This window comes from Labrus mixtus, chromosome 1 (assembly GCF_963584025.1).
Source record: "Labrus mixtus chromosome 1, fLabMix1.1, whole genome shotgun sequence".
Taxonomy (NCBI): domain Eukaryota; kingdom Metazoa; phylum Chordata; class Actinopteri; order Labriformes; family Labridae; genus Labrus; species Labrus mixtus.
This window is the reverse complement of record NC_083612.1, coordinates 2,251,400-2,276,014: the sequence shown is the minus strand read 5'-3', so window position 1 is coordinate 2,276,014 and position 24,615 is coordinate 2,251,400. Positions and strand designations below refer to the sequence as shown.

Here is a 24,615-nt window from a genome sequence, read left to right as displayed (position 1 = left end):
GCCTGGACTTTTTCTTACTCTTCAGCAGGTAGTCGAGTCACTAAAGGCTCTGAACACCCTGCACCTCTGAGGATCACACGCAGCGCTCTGTCCACCACAATGACTTAGCAGTCTTGTTGTTACAGCCGCATTCTTTCAGCTCCCCCCTTTTCCAACCAATTTAAGGATTTCTTTTTTTTTTTTTTTCCTTTTTGAAAATTGAAGGGAGTTGTTCCCTCCCTACAAAACGAAGCAGAAACCTGTGGTCGCTCTCGCCACCTCCCTCCTCCTCCTCCTCCTCCTCCTCCTCCTCCCTCACAGATGCAGACTGAGAGTGTTTCACATCAGCCAGTGATCACTCCAGCTCAACTTCTCCATCTCATGCCGGAGCAAAACCAGGGCTTCCAGTGGACCTCCAGCGACAGGAGGGCTTGGTATGTACTGTTTACCCCACTCGTCTGGCATGTTCATTTATCCAACCTGCTCGATGCCAAGTCACTCCTTTGGTCGCTCGTTTGTGTTTCCCTGAACAGCTTTTTGTAATATCCTGTTTGAGCTCTTTTTGGCTTCTGCAGAAATGTGGAGCTGCTGCTTTCTCAGAATGTTTTCTCCTTCCTGACAGTAACGTGAACGCCCTCTGAAGTAAACTAAAGTTGAGTCTTTTTGGCTGCTTTCAATTTCAAATGAAAGCAGGAACATACTGTAGAATCAGAGGAGTAACCAGTGGTATGAAACAGCTGAGTGCTCTGCAGCTCTGAGATGCTTTTGTGCAGGACACCCTTCCTCATGCGCTTGAATTTCCCAGAGTGACTTTGTGGCTCTGCTGTGAGTTTCTGAGTTGTCTGTCAGCGTGCAGAGTGAACTGGATGTAAACCAACGCTTATCTGTAGAGTGTGTGCAGAGCCAAGACAACACACTGCTGATAGTTTAGATCCCAGGTTCATGCTCAGGTGGAACGATAATGCAGAAATGTTTCCTTCACATTCTCCAGATAAGATTACATTTATTGAACCCCAGCAGGAAATCAAACACCAAAATAATAAAGAAACAAAGAGGAGACGATAAATGATGCAAACAGAACGAGTAGAGCCGGTGAGGCAGGTATGACCTCCTCCCAGCTGACACTCATATTCACACTCCTGTGCACAAACACTTTAAAAGTGCTGACTCTTACACACTGCTCCCAGGACAGAGAAGAAGAGTGTCTGCTGGAATGATAACATAACCCCCCCTCTGGGTCACATGACTCCTCTGTTGACATTTTTTTACTTTGTTAAAAATGTGTGATTTTGAACCCACAGGATAAACATTCCCACTCACATGATTATCCCGCTCTCAGCCGGCTGGAGGGAAGCTTCTAATCACTTTGACGTTAGACGTTTTTTCTCCTAAACAGGAGGCAGATTAAGTTCAACGCTTTACCTGTTAACCCCTGCCAGTGCTGGACAAAGTACACAGCTTCACGACTTGAATCAAAGTAAAGATCCTCCTCATCAAATATGACTCCAACACAAGGGAAAGTTACTCATTCCAAAGATTACTTCACTTAAAGATCACATATCCTCCTCCTCTTCTTCAGTGTAATTAAGTGTCAGAGCTCCTCAAAACATGTGTGTGAAGTTTCTTGTTCTGAATCCACTCTGATCCTGTATTTGATCATGTCTATAAACCCCTCTATTTCAGCCCTGCTCAGAACAGGCTGTTTCTGTGTCTGTACCTTTAAATATGTAAATGAGCTGTGTCTGACCACGCCTCCAATAACAAACAATAACAGGAAGAACCAAAACTACCTGACATGAGAGAATGTCAGCCAGGATTTTACGCCGCAGTGGGGTTAGGGCTTGCTGTGGCTCAGTGATAGAGTCGTTCGTCTCAATCAGAAGGTCGAGGGTTCAATCCCCACCTCCTGCAGCCTCATGCACGATGTGTACTTGAGTAAGACACTTAACCCCGAGTTTCTCCCGCTGCTTCGTCGGCGGTGGCGTGTGAATGTGATGAGTTAATACTGATGGATCTGAGCATACAGGACTACCACGACCTCCAGATGTTTTTTTATACTACAGGACTGAGGGCGTGTTTGTGTGGTTGTGTGTGTGCGGCGTGTAATCAGATCAGATCATTTCCAGATGTTCTCTACCTGTTGGGCACCGAGTTCAGACAGCAGTCACTGTGAGCGATTGTTTCTTTTCACTGCATGGAGGTCTCACTGAACTTTTCAGCATCAGCGTCCCCCCCCCCCCCGATTTGGATTCAATCATAAGTTATAAAATGTGCCTTTGAACCTTTTTGTCCCTTCAGGCTCTCCATAGTTAGTGGTCCTCAGTGTCTCCCTGTAGTCTCAGTGATGTAAAAGAAGAACACTGCTGCATCTTTGAATGTCTCATTTCACTTTAACAAACTCTCAGACAGCTCAGCTGACGAGTCCAAAGTCATATCTACCTTATGACATCACACATTGACCTTATGACATCACACATTGACCTTATGACATCACACATTGACCTTATGACATCACACATTGACCTTTGTTACCGTTTCTTTGAGCTGTTGGACCTCACTTTGGGATCCCTAACCACTTCCTGTTCCTGTGCTTAACTTCATGTCCTAACCTTCCATCTACAGGAAGGGCCTTACTGTATTTCAAAATAAAAGCACAGAGCAAGTTTAGTAATCTCAGTTTAAGACAGGACATGCCTTCAAAATAAAAGCCCATTTATATATACTTTTAAATGTGAAATATTTTAATTTCAAACATGCTATTAACAATGTTAATGTTATGACAACCACATATTATTTTCAATAAAAGTTCAAAATAGTCTTCGGGTGGGTTCACATTAGGGACCCGGGTCCGGATCTGAGTACGCTTGATTCCAAATTCTGGTTCATTTGATCAGTGTGAACACAAACATACCATACTCGGACACAGTGCCTGAGTCCTGCAGAAGAGGCGTCGTGCCTGATGTGAAAACACCCTTCAATCCATGCAGTGCAGAATGAGGAAAAGTCTGCATGAAAATGTCACAAAGATTGTTAAAGTCTTGGTGTCAGGCTCCAGTCAGCTGAGATAAACGTGTTTATAAGTAAAGCACATCTTATCTGTAGTCTCTCCATATCATATCACATCCATTGTAAGTGTCTTCAATCATTAACAGGAAAAGGAAGGTTTTTATCACAGTGTACACACTCCCTGCAACATGAACTCCTCACACGGGCTTTAAATATTTAAAGGTCACATATTCTGTAAAATCCACTTCTCCATGTTCCTCTAACTCTAACATGTGTCTCTAGTCCGTCTACAAACCCCCCAATCATGAGAAAAGTCCATCCTCTCCGTCTTCTCCCTGCTCCACTTTTCAGAAAATGTGTGCTCAAACAGGCTGTTTGGAGATTTTCCCTTCATGACATCACAAAGGGCAGTAGCCCCTCCCCCAGGTGGGTGACACTCCCACAGCTAGGTGTTTGTTCTGCCCTCTGAGTCTGCCTTCTCACCGTAAACAATAGGACATGGAGCGAGAAAGCACCGAGTACACCCAAGCCCTTCCAGAGAGATATATCCAGTCTGGCCTGTGAACGCCCCGGGATCCCCCCAGGAGGAGCTGGAAAACATTGATGTGGAGAGGGACTTACTTCACCTGTTACCTCATGACAGCAAGCTTAGCATGGCGTCAGAGGTTTGAACATGAATTGTCTTTATCAGCAGATTTTGCTCATTTATCAGAGAGATGGCTCAGGTGTCAACACTTTGGAAAAACTCAACTCCAGTCCAAGTCCAAGTCGCAGGAGGAACTTTACCTTACGACAGGCTGCCAACAATAACACACTAACTTCCAGCTCAGATTAATAAGAAAATGAGAGCATTGAAAGTGTTAAACATGCCCGACAGTTTTAGTACCCATATGTTTGAACAAACGTTTAATTTTCTATTGACAGTTGACACATTTGACTTACGACTGTATGTTTCTCATATTATCACACATGTATAATAATTAAAGGAAACATCTGTACATTCTACCCAATAGGAAGGAAAAGAGCAGGAAACACATTCTGGGCTCTTCAAATTGAAAACGTGACAAAATGTGCTCTGAGTCTATGTGTCAGAATCCCTGCAGCTGAATCCTGAGCAGACACTGATACAGTGAATGATTCATAGAACGAGGAAACCGTAAATCAGCTGCTAAGGCCAACAGAATTATGTCACTGGTTAACTTTGGTATCGTTATCGTTTTCTAAAGACTCTCATTGCTTTTTAGGTAACACTTTACTTTAAGGTCGCACTCCCACTCGGCCCAGTTGTCCCATACCATGTTGAAGCAAGATTGTCCCCCCTTCCCATTCCCCCTCTGGTCTGCACTCACACACCTCCAGGACTAACCGGGTCTGAGCACGGTTACCTCTTGAACAAATGTTGTAATACAACACATGCATGGCTTTACATGATCCTGAAGCATGCTCCGTTTACAAACAGGTAGAACAACACGGAGAACATGAGCGCTACTTTACTGACTTTGTGTCTTATTCTGAGTCATGTTAGTCGGATACAGACAGAACACTCCCGGGATTCTCCATAATGAAGGCTGTCCAAATTTTGTTCTGTGTTTGTGCTCGTGCATGAACTCTACCGTGCAGAGTTACACCTCTTCCAAACGTGCCAGGACCGAAGAAGTGTATCGAGCATGAGCACAGATCAGAGCACGAGATGGACTTTTAGGGTGAAGCGTGCTTCGGCACCTTAAAGGTGCACTATGTAGTTTTGCTAGATGTTAATACGTATTTTAATGAATTCATTCATCTTGATAATTTTGTGGATATATCTTTAAATTCTGTCAACCATCTAAGAGTAATTCTTCTTTTAGGTTTGTGAAGCTGTAGTACATATGTGTAAGAGACCTCATAGCAGCAGAGTTATATTTGGATTGTCTGTTGTGAGCTGAAAAGGAAATGTGACTCTGAGACTGAAGAGATGTATATGTCTGATATTTAAGAGTCAAGGTGATGTCTTCTTTCTAGCCTTTTAGAGATGTAATGAAGCAGCCAGGAATTTGTGGGCTGTACCTTCTAGCAGAATATAAGCAACACTGTGAAGATGAAGACTTTGCCGCTCTGCCAGTTTGCCAATGATTGTCAATGATTGTGAGATCTTGGTCAGCATGGGTCAGCGATGGTCTGCACTTTGTCAGCCATGTATGTTGTGTTTCTGTGTGACCATGGCTGAATAAATCTAAGATGATCCACAGTCTGTTTCACGATTTCATCATTGTTCATCTACTACTGAAACAACCCCCACCTAACAGTAGAGAAATGTGAAAGTTGGTCCCTGTAACACTGTTTGAAGATAAAATGCTACAGGAGAATTTGTGGTGGTGGGTGTCCTGGTAGCTTTAATGTTTTAAACAGTGTTCAGGGACCCATTTTTTCTTTAAGTAAAGTTTGTGTATTCAGTATTCAGAATTGTTTCACTTCTCCAACTTTAAAGGTGCACTTAGGAGTTTTGGTGGTGAAATTTTAAAGAGACAGAAGCTGAAATGAAGCGTTTCAGGCAGAGGCTGAAATGAGGGATTTTTACTGACGCCAGAATCAGATAAATCTACGTTTTTTGAGCTGCAGATGTCCCAACGCTGCTCAACAGGTGTCTGAGTGAATACAGGGGGGAGTTATGATTGAATTTGCTTGGCTGTATGAAGAGCAGGTGATGAGGCTTGTGATGTTTATTAATGTTTAAATGACTGAAAAGTGAGATCATTCTGCAGCTACAAAAAAAACTGTATTTCTACTTTTAACATCTATTTTGCATTCTATTCTGCTCACAGATTAAATAACTCCAGTTTGTCGTCTTTCTTTTCCTCCTCAGATGTTATGAAGGTGACTTTGTTGCCATGTTAATAGCTCAACCATTAACTGAGGACGAAAGAGACCTGCAGAGCTGGACAAACACAGACTGAGACCCCCCGCAGAGTCCTCCTCTGACCGTCTGAATCCAACATGGGGAAAGTCTACTACATCAGTAAAAATGTGGGCCTGGGGTTGCTCGCGTTGGCGGCCGTTGCCCTGGTTACCATTTTAGCTTTGTCCATCGCCTACGACAAGGAGAAGGCCAAGAATCAAGGCACGTCTGGGGACGGGACAGGAGACAGCACCAGCATGCCTCCCACCACCTCCTCCACCCCAAAGGAGCCGTGGGACCGCTACAGACTGCCACACTCCCTCGTCCCTGAGTCCTACGACGTGACCCTGTGGCCCCGACTGACGCCCGACGAAAACGGCCTGTACGTCTTCACCGGACGCTCTACCGTGCAGTTCAGATGTGTGAAGGAAACGGACCTCATCATCATCCACTCCAACAAGCTCAACCTCACCGACTTCAACGGTCAACTAGCTAAGCTAACCAGCCTTTCTGAAGCCACGGCGCCCGCCATACAGAAGTCCTGGCTCGTCCCGAAGACGGAGTATCTGGTTCTTCAGCTGCAGAGGACGCTAGCTGTCGGAGCGACGTATTCCCTTCACACTGAGTTTCTGGGAGAGCTGGCAGATGATCTTGAAGGCTTTTACAGGAGTGAATACACCGAGGACGGGGTGAAGAAGTAAGCATGACGATGCTTCATCGTATTGCTCTTGATGGTGGTTGTTGATTTGCTGCTACAGTTTTCATCTTGGCGGGACTTTGCGCTTCATAGATGTTTTATTTGAAGGGGTTGTTGGGCTTTATGAGCATCGTGTTAATAGTAAGTGTATTAGCCACAGGAAATCCTGCTTTGCAGAAGAAACTGGCTGGAGTGCTGGCACAGTATCTAAGATGTACGACTGCTGCAGAGGAGGAGGCGAGGAACGAGGAGCTGGGGATCGAACCCCCGACCTTCCGGTTAAGTGACGACTGACTCTACCACTGACCCACAGCCGCCCTAATATTTGGTGCATCATCCAGTAGTGCTCCAACAAGCTTACTGACAGCAACTAAACACATTTATAATTAATTAATTTTTATTAATTTGTATTTTATTTTATTTTATTATTATTATATTATATTATTATATTATTTTATTTTATTGGTGATAAGGTGAACAAAATGAAACAAGAATACATAGACATGACAACTAAAGCGAGAACAAACAAACAAAGTATTTATAAATAAATAAATAAATAAAACAGACAAAATAGATACAAACTAGCAAAACATAAGCAAAGATACAGAGCAACAATACAGACAAAATACATTTAAATGAGATGAAAGTCAAGACATTTATAATTAATATAGCGTACACTTACTTGGACGTTGATCTGGATGTCAGTTTTGACGCCGTCTGCAGCGCTGCATCGCCTGTAGCTTCTGTGCCAGCACTCCGACCAGCTTCTCAATAAAGGGGCCGTAATACCATTATGATTGACAAAGTTCCTTAGTCTTAAATAAATGAACTTTTTATTTCATGTTGCATTTGAACATTTTGCAGAGTGGTCGCGACCTCGCAGATGCAAGCGACGTACGCCAGGAAAACCTTCCCTTGCTTCGATGAGCCGGCCATGAAGGCCGTCTTCAATGTGTCCATCATCCACGAGCGAGACATGGTGGCTCTGTCCAACGGCAGAGAAATAGGTTTGTTTTAGAAACACAGACATTCAGCTCTGTCAAGTTTCTCCTGCTGCGTAACTGAGGAAACAAAGACTGTAAAAAAGAATGTGTGACTTTTTGATCGAGTAGATGTCGCCTTTGAGCACCAGCATGAAACCAAAACAAACTGCTGTTTGGCCACGCCTCCTCCATACTGAAGCCTCCGCTCTCCTCCAGAGACACACCCCCAACCCCCATCCCCGCTCGTCACAGCCCCATAATTAAGCACCATTAAGCGCAAGCTGTGATCACCTGTGTCCTGCATTGTTGTGTTAGCATGCTAATGTTAGCGCTCTTTAGTTAGCTCGTAGCTTCACATTGTTGTGTTAGCATGCTAATGTTAGCGCTCTTTAGTTAGCTCGTAGCTTCACATTTCATGTAAACTGACACAGAATGAGCGTGATCTAAAAACTCTTACTAACATCCAAATAATCAGTGAGTATGTTCTTCTTCTTCTCTCTAGTTCTTGACTAAAACAGCTTTTATACACAAGGGGAGGAGCCGGCCGTCCCGTCCATGTAAACACGGCTCTGACAACAACACAGCCAGCGGGACTCGAGCTTCTCCCTCATTGTAGACAGTCATGACTCAGAGACACATTTACACAGGACAGACTTTATGATTTATTTATGTGGAACATGTCGCACATTCTTCCTTCACTGTGGGTTAGAGCGAGTTGTGAGACAGGTTGGCTCTGGTTTTGTCTTAAGGGAGTCAGGTTCATTGTAAATAATTATTAACTTGGACATGTGATAGGCAAATGCTATTGTTAATGCTAACAGAATGTGACGGTTCCTCCCTCTGATCAGCCACTGAAGACGCCGTCGTCGATGGCGTGCCGGTTAGAACGACAACATTCGAGCCCACGAGAAGAATGTCCACATACCTGCTGGCCTTCATCGTCTGTGACTTCATGAGCATTCAGTCGACACAGAACAACAATCTGTTGGTAAGAAACAAACTGCATGTGTTTGCTTCATGCATGTGGTCGGTGTGCTGATAAACGCTGATCAAGCAGAAAACCACCGTTAAAAAAGACCAGGACCAGATCTTATATCACACATTTAAAACTCCTGAAAGTTTCAGGGTGAGACGCTTATGTGCTGAAGTTTCCACCCCGACTTTACCCAGAACGCTCCTGCCAGCTGTCTAGTAAATTTGGAAACGTGAAGTCGGGGTGAGCTGATGTGAGAACAGGAAGTAGGCGTGCTCAACTGTAACGATCCCTGTGCACGTTATGAAGCTGATTCTTCATGCTTTCTTCTTTCCCGCTCTTTTGTTGATGCAATGAATACATGGAACTACACGAAGCATTGATTAAGACAAACATTAAAATGAAAGCGTAGACTTTTCCCTGTTCTTCATGTTGCATCATATTTAAAGTTTATATTCCTGATCCAGAATGAAGTCTGAATCTGAGGACAGGGATTACTTTAAGGGGATTTATCCGGGTTTCAGACTTCAGGATGATCGGGATGATTTGAGGTCCGATTTCTTCCCCGACAATCGCGGCGCTGTTCCCGACTCGAGGCTGCTCGGGGACCGATAATCTGAACCGAGTTATTTTGTAGTGTGAAATGTATAAAGATCCAATCTTAACCTCCAAGATCTACTCTGATTTATATCAAACATGTCTGATATTTAGGATTTCAAATCTTGACGATTACGTCACAAAAGGGTCTGGAGGAAGTCGTGACTACAACAGCCGCGAAAGACCCATATGTGTGATCTGGACGGGAGCGTGCCTATGTTCCCACATTTCCTTTTTCATATCAGTTAGTTGTATCAGTTAGGGTTTGTGGGAACATAAGTCTGACCCCATCTGGACACCTGGAATCGACTGATCGTTCAATCTGACCTCCAGCTCTCGCTGAGGATCAGACCGTCCATGATGTCCTCGTCTGCCCAGACATTTCTTCACCCAAACTCATTTAACATTTCCCCGTTCTTTCTTTCACATCATGTTTCATTTCACGATTATATTCCTGATACAGAAGATTATTTTATATTTTAAGGAGTTTAAAAACTTTCCGTTTCTTTGCAGATCCGAATCTGGGCCAGAAGAAAAGCCATCGATGACGGGCAGGGTGAATACGCTCTCAACGTCACGGGGCCCATCCTTCAGTTTTATGAGCGGTACTACAACGCAGCGTATCCGCTCTCCAAGTCAGGTGGGTCAGCGATGTGTCAGCACGCGCCGTTAAACCTCTTCCTGTGGGGGAGGAAATGTTCTGAGGATTTCCTTTATCGCCCATCATTCAGTCACTTTGTTCATCGTTTTGCTGCGTTTGCACATTTTTCCTGTGGGACAGTTTTTTTCCTGTATGTCTGAGGCTTTTTTTATGAGGAACATTAAACAGCTGCTGGCCGCTCTGTGAGACTGAACTCGTGCAGCTCAACAGCACTTTTTCACTACTGTCATACACGCACATCAGGCAGTCGCCGGTTCAAGTCCCAGTGCGGACCAAGTTTTGAAATCGTCTGGTAGCTGAAGAGGGGCCAGTTCACTTCCTGAGCACTGATGAGGTGCCCTCATTTTCCCTGAGATGGGAAATCTTTGTATTTCTAAGTCTAAAAAGGAGCTTCCAGTGATGCAAAAATCATCATGTTGCGTCACTGGACGCTGTTGTGGTTAGCGGGGTGAAACTACAACGCTAGTTCCTCATATTTTCGACCACTGAAGCTACAGACCAATCACAGATCAGTGGGTGGGAACTCACTCCCAGAATCTAAACTTAACGTCCGCCATATTTCTTGGCATGCACCAAAACAAACAGCATGAAGCATGAAAAACAAAACAACTGGCGCTGCATTGTTGTGTTAGCATGCTAATGCTAGTGATCTTTATTCTGCTCGTATCTTCACACTGCATGTAAATTTACCTGAAATGAGCGTGATCTAGAAACACAGTTAAGCAGTGTGTACAGTATGTTATTCTTCTTTTCTCTAGTCCCTCAATTAAACAACTTTTATGCACGAGGGGAGGAGTCAGCCGGCCGTCCGGGCGATGTAAACAAAGTGAAGATAGGACTCTGAAAACTCTGAAAACATCACAGACAGTGGGACTCGGGTGTTACACCCATTGTAGACAGTCATGACTCAGAGTTATTTTCAGAGGATATACTTGATTTAAATATTTAAGTGCGAAAAATCACATCTAAAGCCTTTAATGATACCTGCACACTGCTACAGCTGTAGTGGTTTTAGTATTTTCAGAGTTCTAGTTTCTGACTCGTGTCCGGACGTTCTTGTCCTCCTCAGATCAGATCGCTCTGCCTGACTTCAACGCGGGGGCCATGGAGAACTGGGGTCTGGTCACGTACAGGGAGACGGCTCTGCTCTACGACCCCGTCATGTCCTCCACTGGAAACAAAGAGAGAGTGACGACTGTGATCGCTCACGAGCTCGCCCACATGGTAGGCCCAACCCTGTCATCACGGTTATCACATTAACCGAAAGGAGTCAGTTGGTTTGGTTCAGGCATTTGATTAGGATCTTCCTGGAAGTCTCCGTGGGAGGTTTTCCAGGCAAGCTGAACTGGGAACGCCTCGGATAAGAAGAAGTTTGAATTGTTCACATTAGTGTTTAAACATATAATGACAATATAATAGAGGAGTCAGTTCAGAGAAAAGAGAAAATGTTTTTTTTAAATGGAGCAAAAGTTTCTGGAGATATGTCGTAATGTAATAGCTGTGAGTCACCGGTCTGGTTCTGATAACTGCCGGAAAATCAGCTGATCTCGGAGGACGTCCAGACTCTTACAGGGTTCTTCTTAGATAAAAGTCGGGGCCTGGTCACTTAAAATCAATATGCAAATAAAAATAACGTTTTATGATCTCTTTCACTTGGAGCAGTGATAACTCCAATCATGGGTTGACTAACCGACCCTCAGCCTGGTCACTTCATTCTTAAGAAAAACACAAACATGTTTTGGAAGTTAAATTTAGCCTGAGACTCTACCTCCCTCCCTCTCAAATCAGATGACAGATCATCACATGAGTACAACATAACCACGCTCCATTTGTGATGATCTATTACAGCCTGACATCAGAATTCATGTGAAATCTGTGGTAGGGAGTTTTCTGAAGTTCCTGCTTGTTCTGTGTTTGTTTTTTTAAAAATAAAAGTTGGAGTTGAACTCAGTGTCTGACAGAACTCTGACTATCTGTCAGACACTGTCGGCGTTGTTCCTGGAAGAATGAGTTCCCTGAAAACGTCCCGGAGCTGAACTCTTTATTTCATCTGTTGTGTTTTAGTGGTTTGGGAACTTGGTGACTGTGCAGTGGTGGAACGACCTGTGGTTGAACGAGGGCTTTGCGTCGTACGTGGAGTACCTCGGAGCCGACCACGCTGAGCCCACCTGGAACATCGTAAGAACCACACGTTCTGCTTAGACCCCCGAGGTCTCAGTCGCCCTCTAACAGAAAGACCTCTCTATAATCTTCATCTCTCCTCTGCTGCAGAAAGACCAGATCATTCTTTATGACGTGCACAAGGTGTTTGGGATGGACGCCCTCGCCTCGTCTCACCCGCTGACACGCAGAGAGGACGAGGTCAACGACCCTGCACAGATCAGCGAGATGTTCAACACCATCTCCTACAGCAAGGTCCGCTCCTCACACACCGTCCTACGCTGCAGGAACTCAGACAGACACACGGTCAATGTTGCACTTCTTAAAAGTCCCACAAGGGGATTCAAATAAACACAAATATCAAAATCCTCACGGGAGCAGGCTGTTTCTGTGTCTGTACCTTTAAAGAGGACATATCATCCCCCTCCTCCACATTTTCAAACAGTCCCCCTGTGGTCTAAGTGAAACATCTGTGCTGTGCTTTGGTCAAAATATAACATGAATCAAGCACCAGAGGAGGTTTGTGACCCTGTATAAACCAGCTCTCTCAGAACACTCCGTTTTGGTGTGTGTGTCTCTTTAAATGTAATGACCCCGCCCCTGAGTTTTCCCCGTAGACATCACTCCTCTGTAGTGAGAATAAAAATGGCCGACCTGCTCAAAAGTTTTGTTCTAGTCTGGGTTTGAGTTTTTCTCTGTGTTGTAAGACTTATGCAGACCACAAACAAAGGACTAGATGGTTTATTTCACATGTTGTGGGTCAGTAGACTCTCAAGTTACACAGATATATGTTCAGAAACACTGAAGTGGATTTTTTAATAACATGTCCCCTTTAATAAACACAGGTTTGTGATTTAAAACGCAAATGAGCTTTGTCTGACCACGCCCCCTCTCTGGAAGGGCTCGATTGGCTCGGGCTTTCTGGGTCCAGAGGGCAGAAACAAACACCCACACTGTGGGAGTGTCACCCACCTGGGGGAGGGGTTACTGCCCTTTGTGATGTCATGAAGGGAAAATCACCAAACGGCCTGTTTGAGCGCACATTTTCTGAAAAGAAAATAACACCTGTGTGTGTAATCTCAGCCAATGTCAACCATTTTTAGTTCATTGTCGTCCACCTTCAGGCTGTATTACCTGGTACATCCTCGTTTTATTTACAAACTACAGAGAGATATATTTAGAGCAAACATACAAGAAATCAGTCTGAGATGAGTCGTGTTACAGTCTCATGAAAACATCTTTCTTTTGGATAGAAGATGAAATCCTCTATAAGTCAAACAAACAAAACTCTTTTGTTCTTTTTCAGGGAGCGGCGGTGCTCAGGATGCTGTCCGAGTTTCTCACAGAGTCTGTGTTTGCGAGAGGCCTCAGTGTGAGTATTAACCTGTTTGTCATCTCTTAATTAGTTCTGCAGCTGTGGGCATGTCTGCATTTGTACTGACTCGGCATGTGGGTGATTATTCAACAGAAAATCCTTTTACTGTAAGTCTGACAGTTTACTTCCTGTTTGCAGTGTTTTCTGATGATTCAGATTCTGACTAATAACAGGCCTTGTTGTGTTTAAAACACGTCGCCTAAGAGGCAGAGGCAGACTTTTTGGATTTGAGACGTTTTCACATTTGAACTCCTGAAAATTCCCAGATAATTTCAGGAGGACTGATCCTGCAGCATGGAGACCGCCATCGATGGGACTCCAGCGCCCCCTGCAGGAACAGACGGGCGACGTCACTCAGACTTCGTCCATGTTTATTTACAATCTATGGCAAACAGTACAAATAGTTGATATTAATGTATTATAGAAAAGCCCCACCTCTGAAATAGGTATAGCCAAAAATAGTTCATGTTTTTTGTTGCGGCCAATCAGATTTCAAGAATACCCTGGCCACCTCCTGGATCTGCCCCTGCAGCTTTAACATCTTGATGACAGTGAATGCAAAGTGTTGATTGATGCTTTCTCCTCTCAGTCTTACCTGAACACGTTCGCCTTCAGCAACACAGTGTACACCGACCTGTGGGACCATCTCCAGAAGGTGTGTGACCTTCATGACCTTCATGACCTTCACAGTCACACACGTGTTGTTGTGCATGATTTCACCTGACAGTTTGTCCTTCACTGTGTGAGTGTGTCTTTTTATTTTGGTCATCAGGCTGTTGAGAACACACCAGGTTTGCACATTCCTCACACTGTCCACGACATCATGAACCGCTGGACTCTGCAGATGGGCTTCCCCGTGGTCACTCTCGACACCCGGACGGGACGCATCACCCAGAAACACTTCCTGCTGGATCCGGACTCTGTGGTGGACCGGCCCTCTCAGTTCAAGTAGGGATCACTTTTACTTCACCTGTAAGTTCCCTGCCGTCAGTAACCAAGAAGATGTTTACCTTCATGTAGATACATCTCAATAGATCGATCACCACTGACCGAAGCACAAACATAAACGTTATGTTATTGGAATCACACGCTGCTCGTAATAAGACGTTTGTGTTTCACATTTGCAGAAAAAAAATTATAATCCACGACAGCCTCTTCACTTTTTCATTAAAGAGTCCATATTCTGCCCTTTTTGGGGTTCGTATATTTAATCTATGTTCCTACTTTTGTACGTTCACAATAGATAAAGTCTGAAAAAAGTGTCTGTTTTCATGTACTGCTCCTCCTTGCTCCCTCTACACTCTGAGTCCGTCAGCTGCACTCTGTTGAGCCCACACTGTTAGACCCCATGTGGGCCAAGTCTGCTCTGATTGGTCTGCCGATCCGCTCTGTCGTTATTGGTCAGTTGCTCAGCACGCGTCTCGGAAATGTCCCGCCTCTTTTACCATATTGGGAATGCAGCCACTGGCTCCGTCCGAGGGGAGCATAAACATTAGCACCTTAGCACTACTGTGCTACCGCAGGCTACGGCATATCGTGGGCGTGCTACAGAAGTTAATGGGCGTGCAACATGAGCTGCTGGGCTTGTCACAACGAGCCAATGGGCTTAGATCAGTGATCTCACACTGACAAGACGTCACACTGACAAATTTTTATCGAGGGGGGCTAGAACCGAGCGTTACATGCAGCTAATGCTACAGCTAACAGGAAGACGTAGGAGAAGCCGCGTTTCCGCAGACTTTGAATTTTGCACATAGATGTGACTAAACATGTACAGGACACTTGGAAAACACACTAAAGAGCATATAAAACCAGAAAAAGAAGAATATGGGACCTTTAAGTCACACGATGCTGTCCTGAGAGCCATGACACTAGTGAAACAAAACACCAATATGTTGTTTCTGTCTTCAGTTACACGTGGTTTGTCCCCATCAAATGGATGAAGACAGGTGTGGAGCAACAACAGTACTGGCTCCTTAAAGACACAGGTACACTCCTGACCTTCTATATAAGATCATCATTCACTGTGAACTGTGCTCAACGTTTTAAAAAATGCTTTCCTGTCAGACACCCACGGTGAGATGAGCGTTTCAGGAGGGGACTGGGTTCTGTTGAACACCAACGTTTCCGGGTTCTTCAGGGTGAACTACGACCTCCAGAACTGGGATCGTCTTCTCTCTCTGCTCAACACCGATCACCAGGTGAGTCACAGAGTATTCACCTGTTCTGAATCCACTCTGATTCTGTATTTGATCATGTCTATAAACCCCTCTATTTCAGCCCTGCTCAGAACAGGCTGTTTCTGTGTCTGTACCTTTAAATATGTAAATGAGCTGTGTCTGACCACGCCTCCAATAACAAGCAATAACAGGAAGAACCAAAACTACCTGACATGAGAGAATGTCAGCCAGGATTTTACGCCGCAGTGGGGTTAGGGCTTGCTGTGGCTCAGTGGTAGAGTCGTTCGTCTCAATCAGAAGGTCGAGGGTTCAATCCCCACCTCCTGCAGCCTCATGCACGATGTGTACTTGAGTAAGACACTTAACACTTAACTTAAGTTTCTCCCACTGCTTCGTCGGCGGCGGCGTGTGAATGTGATGAGTTAATACTGATGGATCTGAGCATACAGGACTACCACGACCTCCAGATGTTTTTTTATACTACAGGACTGAGGGCGTGTTTGTGTGGTGAGAAGGCAGACTCAGAGGACAGAACAAACACCTAGCTGTGGGAGTGTCACCCACCTGGGGGAGGGGCTACTGCCCTTTGTGATGTCATGAAGGGAAAATCTCCAAACGGCCTGTTTGAGCACACATTTTCTGAAAAGTGGAGCAGGTAGAAGACGGAGAGGATGGACTTTTCTCATCATTGGGGGGTTTTTGCTTCAACACTCGGCTTTGGTTGTTTGTGTGTAAACATGTTTGTGTTTGTTTTATTTCTTTCAGGCTTTATCAGTCATCAACAGAGCTCAGATCATAGACGACGCATTCAACCTAGCAAGGTAAAAACAACAACATGTTTAAAGGACTTCAGACGTCGTTCATTCATGTCTGCAAAGAATCCTAAAAGATGTGTCCTCTCTGTGTAGAGCCAAAATAATCAACACCACACTCGCCCTGAGAACGACCACATACCTGTCCAGGGAGAGAGACTACATCCCCTGGGAGTCGGCTCTGAGGAACCTCGACTACTACATCCTCATGTTTGACCGCACCGAGGTTTACGGAGCGTTGCAGGTTCATACTCACACGTCCTCTACTGCGATACGTGATGTGTACAATGAGCGGGCATGCAGGTGATGGCAGATATATTTCACTTTCAGGCGTACCTCAAGAAACAAATCCAACCGCTTTTCGAGCACTTCAAGGAAATCACCAACAACTGGACCAGAGTTCCTGCAGGACACACCGACCAGTAAGACGTTTCACACCCGACGAGGCAAAAAGTGAATAAAATGCAATTATCTTATAACCAGCTTTCTCAAACCGCCCCGTGTTCTTCAGGTATAATCAGATAAACGCCATCGGAATAGCGTGCAGTACAAACGTGGCGGGCTGCAGAGAGCTGATTAAAGGCTGGTACCGACAGTGGATGGAGAATCCACAACACAACCCGTGAGTAACGGAGCATTACAGCGTGTCCTAACAGCATGAGACATATGGAAGCGTCAGCGTCAAATTAAACATGATTCAAATGTTTCCTATTGGAGCGTCCTAAATGATCGCGAGCGACAAGAGGCAGAGCGCCGATTGGAGCCAGACGGCCTGTTTCCATTTTCCTTTCTGTAGAGGTAGGAGGAAGGAGGAAGGAGGAAGGAGGAAGGAGGTGGAGATAGTGGTGCATAGATAATATCCACATCATGACTGAAATGTTGACCTTTGACCTTTTTCAAAAATAAAAGCACCACACTTTTGTTTGTCCACCTTCAAAATAAAAGCACCACACTTCAGTCTGCCACCTTCAAAATAAAAGCACCACACTTCAGTTTGCCCACCTTCAAAATAAAAGCACCACACTTTTGTTTGTCCACCTTCAAAATAAAAGCACCACACTTCTGTTTGTCCACCTTCAAAAATAAAAGCACCACACTTCAGTCTGCCACCTTCAAAATAAAAGCACCACACTTCAGTTTGCCCACCTTCAAAATAAAAGCCCCACACTTCTGTTTGTCCACCTTCAAAATAAAAGCACCACAATTCAGTTTGTCCACCTTCAAAATAAAAGCATCACACTGCAGTTTGTCCACTTTCAAAATAAAAGCACCACATGTTATAATGTTTAAAAGGGGATACTGAAACTCAGAGAGCAGAGAATGAAATATTTAACGGATGCAGTGTGAACAGCGAGCCTGCGCGATGCGACACGATATCCAGCGCTCTCTGCTGTTAGGACACGGTGTTAGAAGACAATAAATACTTTAAACTACCACGCCATTGTTTGCAGTAACTAGACATTTTTAAACCTTTGCATGAGAGGAGTGACGCTGTGTGTTTGGTTTTCACGCTCTGATCTGCTGTGTGTCGACCAGCATCCATCCCAACTTGAAGAGCACAGTTTACTGCAGTGCCATCGCGTTCGGAGGAGTGGAAGAATGGGACTTTGCCTGGAAGATGTTCAAGAACGCCACTCTGGCATCGGAAGCCGCCAGGCTACGGTCAGCCATGGCCTGCACAAAAGCACCTTGGCTGTTGAACAGGTATGTGTCTGTGCCATCCAGATATGTGGGAGCAGCTTTAAGGAGCTTTGTTTGATTGATTGTCTGCAGGATTACAGAAAAACTAGCGGCCGTATTTTCATGAAACTTTGTAGAAAGCTGAGTCCAGTATGGGGTTAGGAAGAACCCGTTTAAATATCAAGGTATACAATCAAAACAGCAGGTCTGACTGATGAAAAAGATATAATACTGACCCAACTGAAATTTTTTAGATCTGAAAATATACCAAACTTCATGTGGTGCTTTCAGGTTTCACCGGTATTTTGGATAAAATATTAAAGTTTGCAGTTGCAGCTTCAATTGTTCATGAACAGAATATTTGACCTTGATTCAGGTATCTGGAGTACACTCTGGACCCGTCAAAGATCCGCAAGCAGGACGCCACCTCCACCATCCAGTACATCGCTCGAAACGTTGTGGGGATGCCGCTGGCCTGGAGCTTCGTCAGAGCTAAATGGAGCTACATTTTCCAGCAGTAAGAGCTCAACTTCTAAACATACATTTACATTAACAGCGCTAAAGTGTTCAGCCAATCAGATGAAAAGATCATTTTCATCGACTTAAGTTTTTTCTTTTAGGTACGGAAGAGGATCGTTTTCCTTCGCTGGTCTCATCAACGGAATCACAAGACGGTTCTCGACAGACTTTGAGCTGCAGGAGGTATTTCACGCCGCGACTCCCCGAGGAGATTCAGACACAAAGAAAGAAAGAAAGAAAGAAAGAAAGTCACTCATTCTGCTTCTGCTTTTTGTGTCTCTCTCTCGCCAGCTGAAGAAGTTCAAAGAAGACAACGTCCATGTTGGTTTTGGCTCCGCCTCCTTGGCCGTGGAGCAGGCGATCGAGAAGACCACCGCCAACATCAAATGGGTGACGGAGAATAAAGCCGGTGTGCTGACGTGGTTCACTGAGGAGTCCACATGAGGACACGAGGACACTTTAAATGACAAACTCTTTTTTTCCCTGCACTGGGATACGTAATGAATGACAATCACTATAATCATCAACCACAAATGAGCGGCCTGTGACAGCTGCTAACAACTGTGCAAACACGACTAAGTGTGATGATGGTCACACCATCGTCACACCATCGTACCAAATCAGTGATATGACACTAAACCAAGGACTCCATATCTTAACCTCCGGTCCATGAATGACATCATCACTGTTTGGTGGAATAAATATAAGAAACGTTTGACTCCTTGAAATCACCAACAGAAAATAAAAAGTGATGTCAAGGAAAACTTCCAATCACATTTTCTTTTAGCTTCAACTTCCTGCCTTTCTACGGTGGCCTGTAGGTGCAAAGGCTCGGCAACCGCTGAAACGACGTACATTCAGAAAAACACTCAAATGCTGCAATTAAAAAAAAACCAAATGCAACAGATGAAACTTGCTGCAAATTAAACAAACGTGCTGCAAAAGCAAGAAACAAATGAATTAACATCAAAAACATGCATATTCAGAAACAGCTGTAAAGGGAGAAATGCTGCAAATTCAGCCTCCAGGCCTGTAGGGGGCGCTCTAAGGGGCTTATTTACATGAGCGAGTAAAGGTCCAGACACACCAAGGAGTTCGCCGGCCGTCAAGGTGAGCAATTGTCGCCCTAGTTTTTGCGCTGTGTCCAGTTCTGTCGCTACCCATCGGCCCCCGTCTGCTATTTTTTTCACTGAATCGACATGTTGATTCACTCTGATTGGCTGTTCAGCTAAGCGAATCAGTGCACGAGAAGAAAAACGGTAGTGATGAATGCAAGTAAACGACTTCAACTTTTTATCACACATCATTCTCGATTAGAAGTACAAAGTCAGCCTCCAGGCCTGCAGGGGGCGCTCTAAGTGGGAAGTTTATTTTCATTAGAGAGTAAGAGAGGATCCAGGCTAGGTGGGAAAGTTGCACAGCTGAATGAATTCACAGCAAAGAAGAGATTTAAAGCGAGTCCAGTCTGGATTCTGACACCGGGTAAGAGACAGCCGAGGAGGGGTTCCGTCGCTGTAGCCCCCTCGGGATGCCTGGCGCTAGCGCTAGCTGTGTGGCTAACGAGCTCCGGCACCTCCCTCTGCCTCCACAACCTTCCCACCGTCCCCGCGGTCAGAGTCCAGGTTGAACTTTCTGTTTATCTCTTGGCTACAGATTAGCATTTACTCCTCCCTGTCATCAAACCATAGCCCTGTTCAGACCGCCGTTTCAAGCCGCGATATTTACGCCTCTGTGACGTTTTTTGTGATGGATGTTCAAAGACGAGATGGCGGCTGAGCTTAGTTGAGTCACATTTGCAGTCTGAAAATAGCTGATGACACTTTCACCACCTGACAAGTTCCATCTCCCGGCATTCTGAAGTCCCGTGCCTACGCCGGAAAAACAGTAGCGGTCGCCGCGATGCTAACTTCATTAACTAGCTAACTTAGCTAACTAGCTAACTTGCTTATGAATTCTCTGCGTTTCTAAATATGCTGCGCTGTTTTCTTAATGTACGTTGTTTCATCTGTTGCAGAGCCTTTGCACCTATCGTTCCCTGACATTTCTTATCGTGTAACAGGTTTAACGTAACGGCGTCCTGAGCGGCGTCCTCTCTGTTGCCATCAGGATGTTGAGCGAGGCGTTGGACAAAATATCCACACAGAACTATATCCCTGTCCTTACTTGTGTGGTATATTTACCGCTGGTGCCAAATATCGATGTTTTGATTTTTTCAAAATGAAACGACTCTGATCAGATTCTTCCTGCTGATTCGACTCGTCACTGCACGACTCCTCTCGGTGGCGCTTACGACATGAATGAGGGTAACATGAACAGATGGTAATCGGGCAATGAGGATGATGACGACAGCAGGACCAAAAAAAGAAGAAGATGAAGTTAAAGTCAGGGTTGGTCATTTCCTCCAGATCCACTTTTTCAGATTCTGGTTGAATTTGTCTTTAGGTCCTGACAGAAATTAATAACTCATGTTCTCTGAAAAAAGGAACAAAGAGAATCCATCATCTGTATCAGCTGTCATGGAGAAGAAAAGATGTTTTTCTACTGGCATTATGTTTCTGTTTACTGTGATGTTTATTTTACTATTTCATTTGTCTCATCACACGTCGCCGTCTGCTGTAGTGCAAAACATTCTGATCATAAATATCAGACCGGTCAGGATGAAGAATTAACAAAGCATAATCAAGTAGCGACCTCCAGTGTTGAAACATGAAGCTGATGCTGAAGTGTAACATCCTGCAGTTCCTGGAGTGTCCACTAGAGGCTGGCTGCAGAAGCACAGGAAGTCACATACACACCCATTCTAAAAAGCCTGTTTTTTGAGATTAACATGTTTACAGCCTGGTTCAAAAAACCAAATAGGTGTGATTAGCTCATGTCTCGATGGACACACACTGTACGGGGGGTGAATGTTTTGATGACTCATCAGTTTTGATTTGATGAAGGATAAGAGTTATTCACAATAAGGCGTGTAGCTGACCTGATTGACAGGTGGGCGCGGTGTAACGGTTTGTCAAGGTTCTTTTACGTCCTTCAGCTCGCTTCTCGTCTGGATGGACTGACCATAAGTTTCCACTTCAGTGGGAACAGAGAAACCCTTTGTATAAAATAAATATGACCGTAATAAATGATTTACCCTTTGTGGATGTTTTTACTCCGCCTCTTCTTGTTTGTCTTTTTTTTTTGGAGGTGATGACATAATAAGTTGAAACGCTAACGGACCGCCCAACCCTCCAGGTACGTATCTCTCTCACACTTAACACTGATGTACTATCACTGATGAGTGTGAGGAGAGAAAGATAAGCAGAGATGAGACACATTTTTCTGTTTCAGCCTGTTTAATTACAAAGTTCAAGGTAAAAAAAAACAGCTGATAAGAGCTTTAAGTGACGTCTTATCGCCTGTATGAGACGCCACGAGGCCAAAGGGAGGTCAGACTCATCATGTGAGGGACTTCAGGGTTGTTAAAAATAGTTGTGTAATTGTTTTCAGTTGTAAGGACTAGTGTTGTAGTCGAGACCACGCTGACTGAGATCAGGACATACCCGAGACCAGTGGGCTCCGAGACCGAGACAAGACCAAGACCTCAAATATCACTGAGTAAGCCTCATCGTGTGCGCAGGGGGCATGTCACTCTCTTAGACCGTAACTAAACACCATGAAGGTTGCGGCTGTAACCGGGGTGGGTGATGGTTTGTCAGGAGTAGAGTTGCAAAGGGGTGGAAAATTTTTCAGATAAATTTCCTATACATTTCCAGTAAATTTCCGGTATATTTCTTGTACATTTCCAGAAACTTTCCATGAGGTTCAGCTGGGGAATTTTGGAAATATTCCAAATTAGAAACTTTCCATGGGAATTAATGGGAATTAACTGGAAGCTGAGGGTGATTTAATCAAACTGTATCATATCCAAGCATGAATATAAACATTATTTTTTTGTCACAAGCAGACATCCATGCAAAATAAAGCAATTAAAAACATTTCAACAGATTTATTTGTAAGTTAAACATTAATACCATACATACAATTTTTAAAAATATATTACCGCATAATATCATCAAAACGTACTTCACTTTATGTAGTCCCTGGGCTAAAATGTGTGGCTTCAATAGTCCTGTGCTCTGGGCTCGACAGTGTGGTCCAGGGTTCTAGAAATCATCTTGCATGTAATGGAGGGAATGCCCCGTGCATGTAGGGGGCGTGGCCTCAGTAGCCCTGCAGTAAGCAGTTTGCTATGTGCATGTGATTGATGAATAGCATAAATATTCAAGTGTACCTGCATGAAATCTGGTTGTTTTAGTCAAGATCATGCTAAAATATATTTTCCCCAACTATATTTAAGGGCCAACTTTTCAATTTTGTAAATTCCGGGTTTATTCCTGTTTATTCCCATAAATTCCCGTAAATTCTGTCGTTAGGTTGACTGAAAGTTAGGCTGAGACAGCATTTCCAGTATGGAGGCTGCTGCCGATGAGAAAACCTTTTCAGCTCACTGCGAGCCGTTTATAACAAGCCTCTCTGAGTGTTGAGATTTGAGTCAACAGCTCCAACTTCAAAATAAAAGCACCACCATTTCAGAATGTTTGGAAGGGGAAACTGAAACTCACAGAGTGGAGAATTGAATGTTTAACAGATGCAGTGTGGCCAGAGCGCGTCCGATCGTGTTGCTCTCTCAAACCCAAACACTGAGCTAGACCTGCACGATAAGAGACAAATATGTGTGACAATATAGTTCAATATCCTGGTAATGACACAAAGCAAAGTAAACAACAATTAAAAACTTCACATCAGCTAAAACTCACTTTTTATGTTCTAAACCAGCTTCTTTATTTATGGGGATACATTCAGACCTTTGCCAAGTGTTTTTTTTTTCAGAGTTCTTTGTGCAGCCCTTCAGGGTACTTCTGCTGAAACACATCTGTAATCTGATCTGATGAAGTGCCACCTTTCAAAAGCATCAAAACAGCAAAAAAACTCTCAAAACAAGACACAACAAGTTGAAGAGCAGCCTCCAGTTAAAATATCTGGCTTAGAAGATTGTGCAACATCCTGATTCATGCATCATTTTTTTACACACTCATCCTCGACCAAACGTTGGAAGTGACACATTGCATGACCTGCTGAATAAAAACAGATTTGACTCCAAACTTTTTCTGACTTTGTTCACAAGAGAGCGATCAGGCACACGTTTTGGGCGAGCGGTCGATGTGCTTGAAGCGAGCGCAGATTAAAATCAAAGTCAACAAAACCACAAGTGAAGTAAACCGGCGTCTGACTCCAGAACTCAGAGCAGGTAAGAGATCGTCATGGTTACAGGAGAAATGTTTGTTGTTGCTTTGCAGTGTGTTTACTTAGCGGATGTTTCTGAAGCTCTTCTCAGGCGTTCAGCTTCAGAACAGACCTCTGATTAAAGACTCGGAGGCTTCTTGTGATGCCTCAGGTCCAATTAAAAAGATTTATGAGTCTGAAAGTTTACTAGACTGCTCTTCACTATGAGGCCGTTAACTCAACAGTTACAAAGAATGGGCCTCTGGAAAGCCTGGCTCACACTGTGCGATTTGTCCCCGATTGTATAAAAGTCGGGGTGGCATGTCAGCTCACACTGTACGACTGAATCGTTCACGACGCCCGACCAGACCTTGAGATTTATGAGCTCACACTGTACGACCCGAATGTCGGGCACAGCAGAGAGCTCACACTGTACGAGTGAAATCGGGACGGAGCGTTGACAATTGTTAATAAAGTTTCATTTGAAAAAAACAACGGACGACGGTTGGTGAAAGAGAAGGAAGTGGAAGTTGTTGTAGGATATAGAAAAGTTGATACAATCGTAGATATATGGAGACAAGTTTCAGAAAAGTGCTGCACTGATGATCTGTACTGAAAAAAAAAACAAACGCCGGGTTGCGTCCTGCCGCTGGTCGCCATGACTACAGTCCTCCCTTGTCTCTGGTGATTATATTGTAGTCACACAACTTCTGCCGGACCCTTTCATGACGTAATTGTCCAGATTTTTTAATTCTAAATATCAAACATGTTTGAAATAAATCGGGGCGTCCCCGACGATCGCCGGGCAGATAGGGGACGTTAAGATTGGATCTTTGGACCGCTCACACTACAA

General features: G+C 44.3%; 1 protein-coding gene across 2 annotated transcripts; it reads left to right on the top strand.

The window, feature by feature from the left end:
- The first annotated feature begins 59 nt into the window (after window positions 1-59).
- On the top strand, window positions 60-21,652 carry LOC132979073 (aminopeptidase N-like). 2 transcript variants are annotated; one of them, XM_061044556.1, is made up of 21 exons: window positions 60-413; window positions 5,828-6,557; window positions 7,422-7,564; window positions 8,389-8,528; window positions 9,624-9,750; window positions 10,841-10,995; window positions 11,836-11,949; window positions 12,043-12,186; window positions 13,238-13,303; window positions 13,896-13,961; window positions 14,079-14,254; window positions 15,218-15,294; window positions 15,374-15,507; window positions 16,252-16,307; window positions 16,395-16,542; window positions 16,629-16,720; window positions 16,810-16,920; window positions 17,835-18,002; window positions 18,355-18,495; window positions 18,599-18,680; window positions 18,789-21,652. In XM_061044556.1, exons 2-21 carry the CDS (start codon window positions 5,959-5,961, stop codon window positions 18,939-18,941), a joined length of 2,892 nt encoding a protein of 963 aa, XP_060900539.1. In that variant the 5' UTR covers window positions 60-413; window positions 5,828-5,958; the 3' UTR covers window positions 18,942-21,652. The 2 variants fall into 2 exon arrangements, with proteins under 2 accessions (XP_060900539.1, XP_060900546.1); XM_061044563.1 differs by lacking the exon at window positions 60-413 and adding an exon at window positions 3,223-3,650.
- The last annotated feature ends 2,963 nt before the right edge of the window (window positions 21,653-24,615 follow it).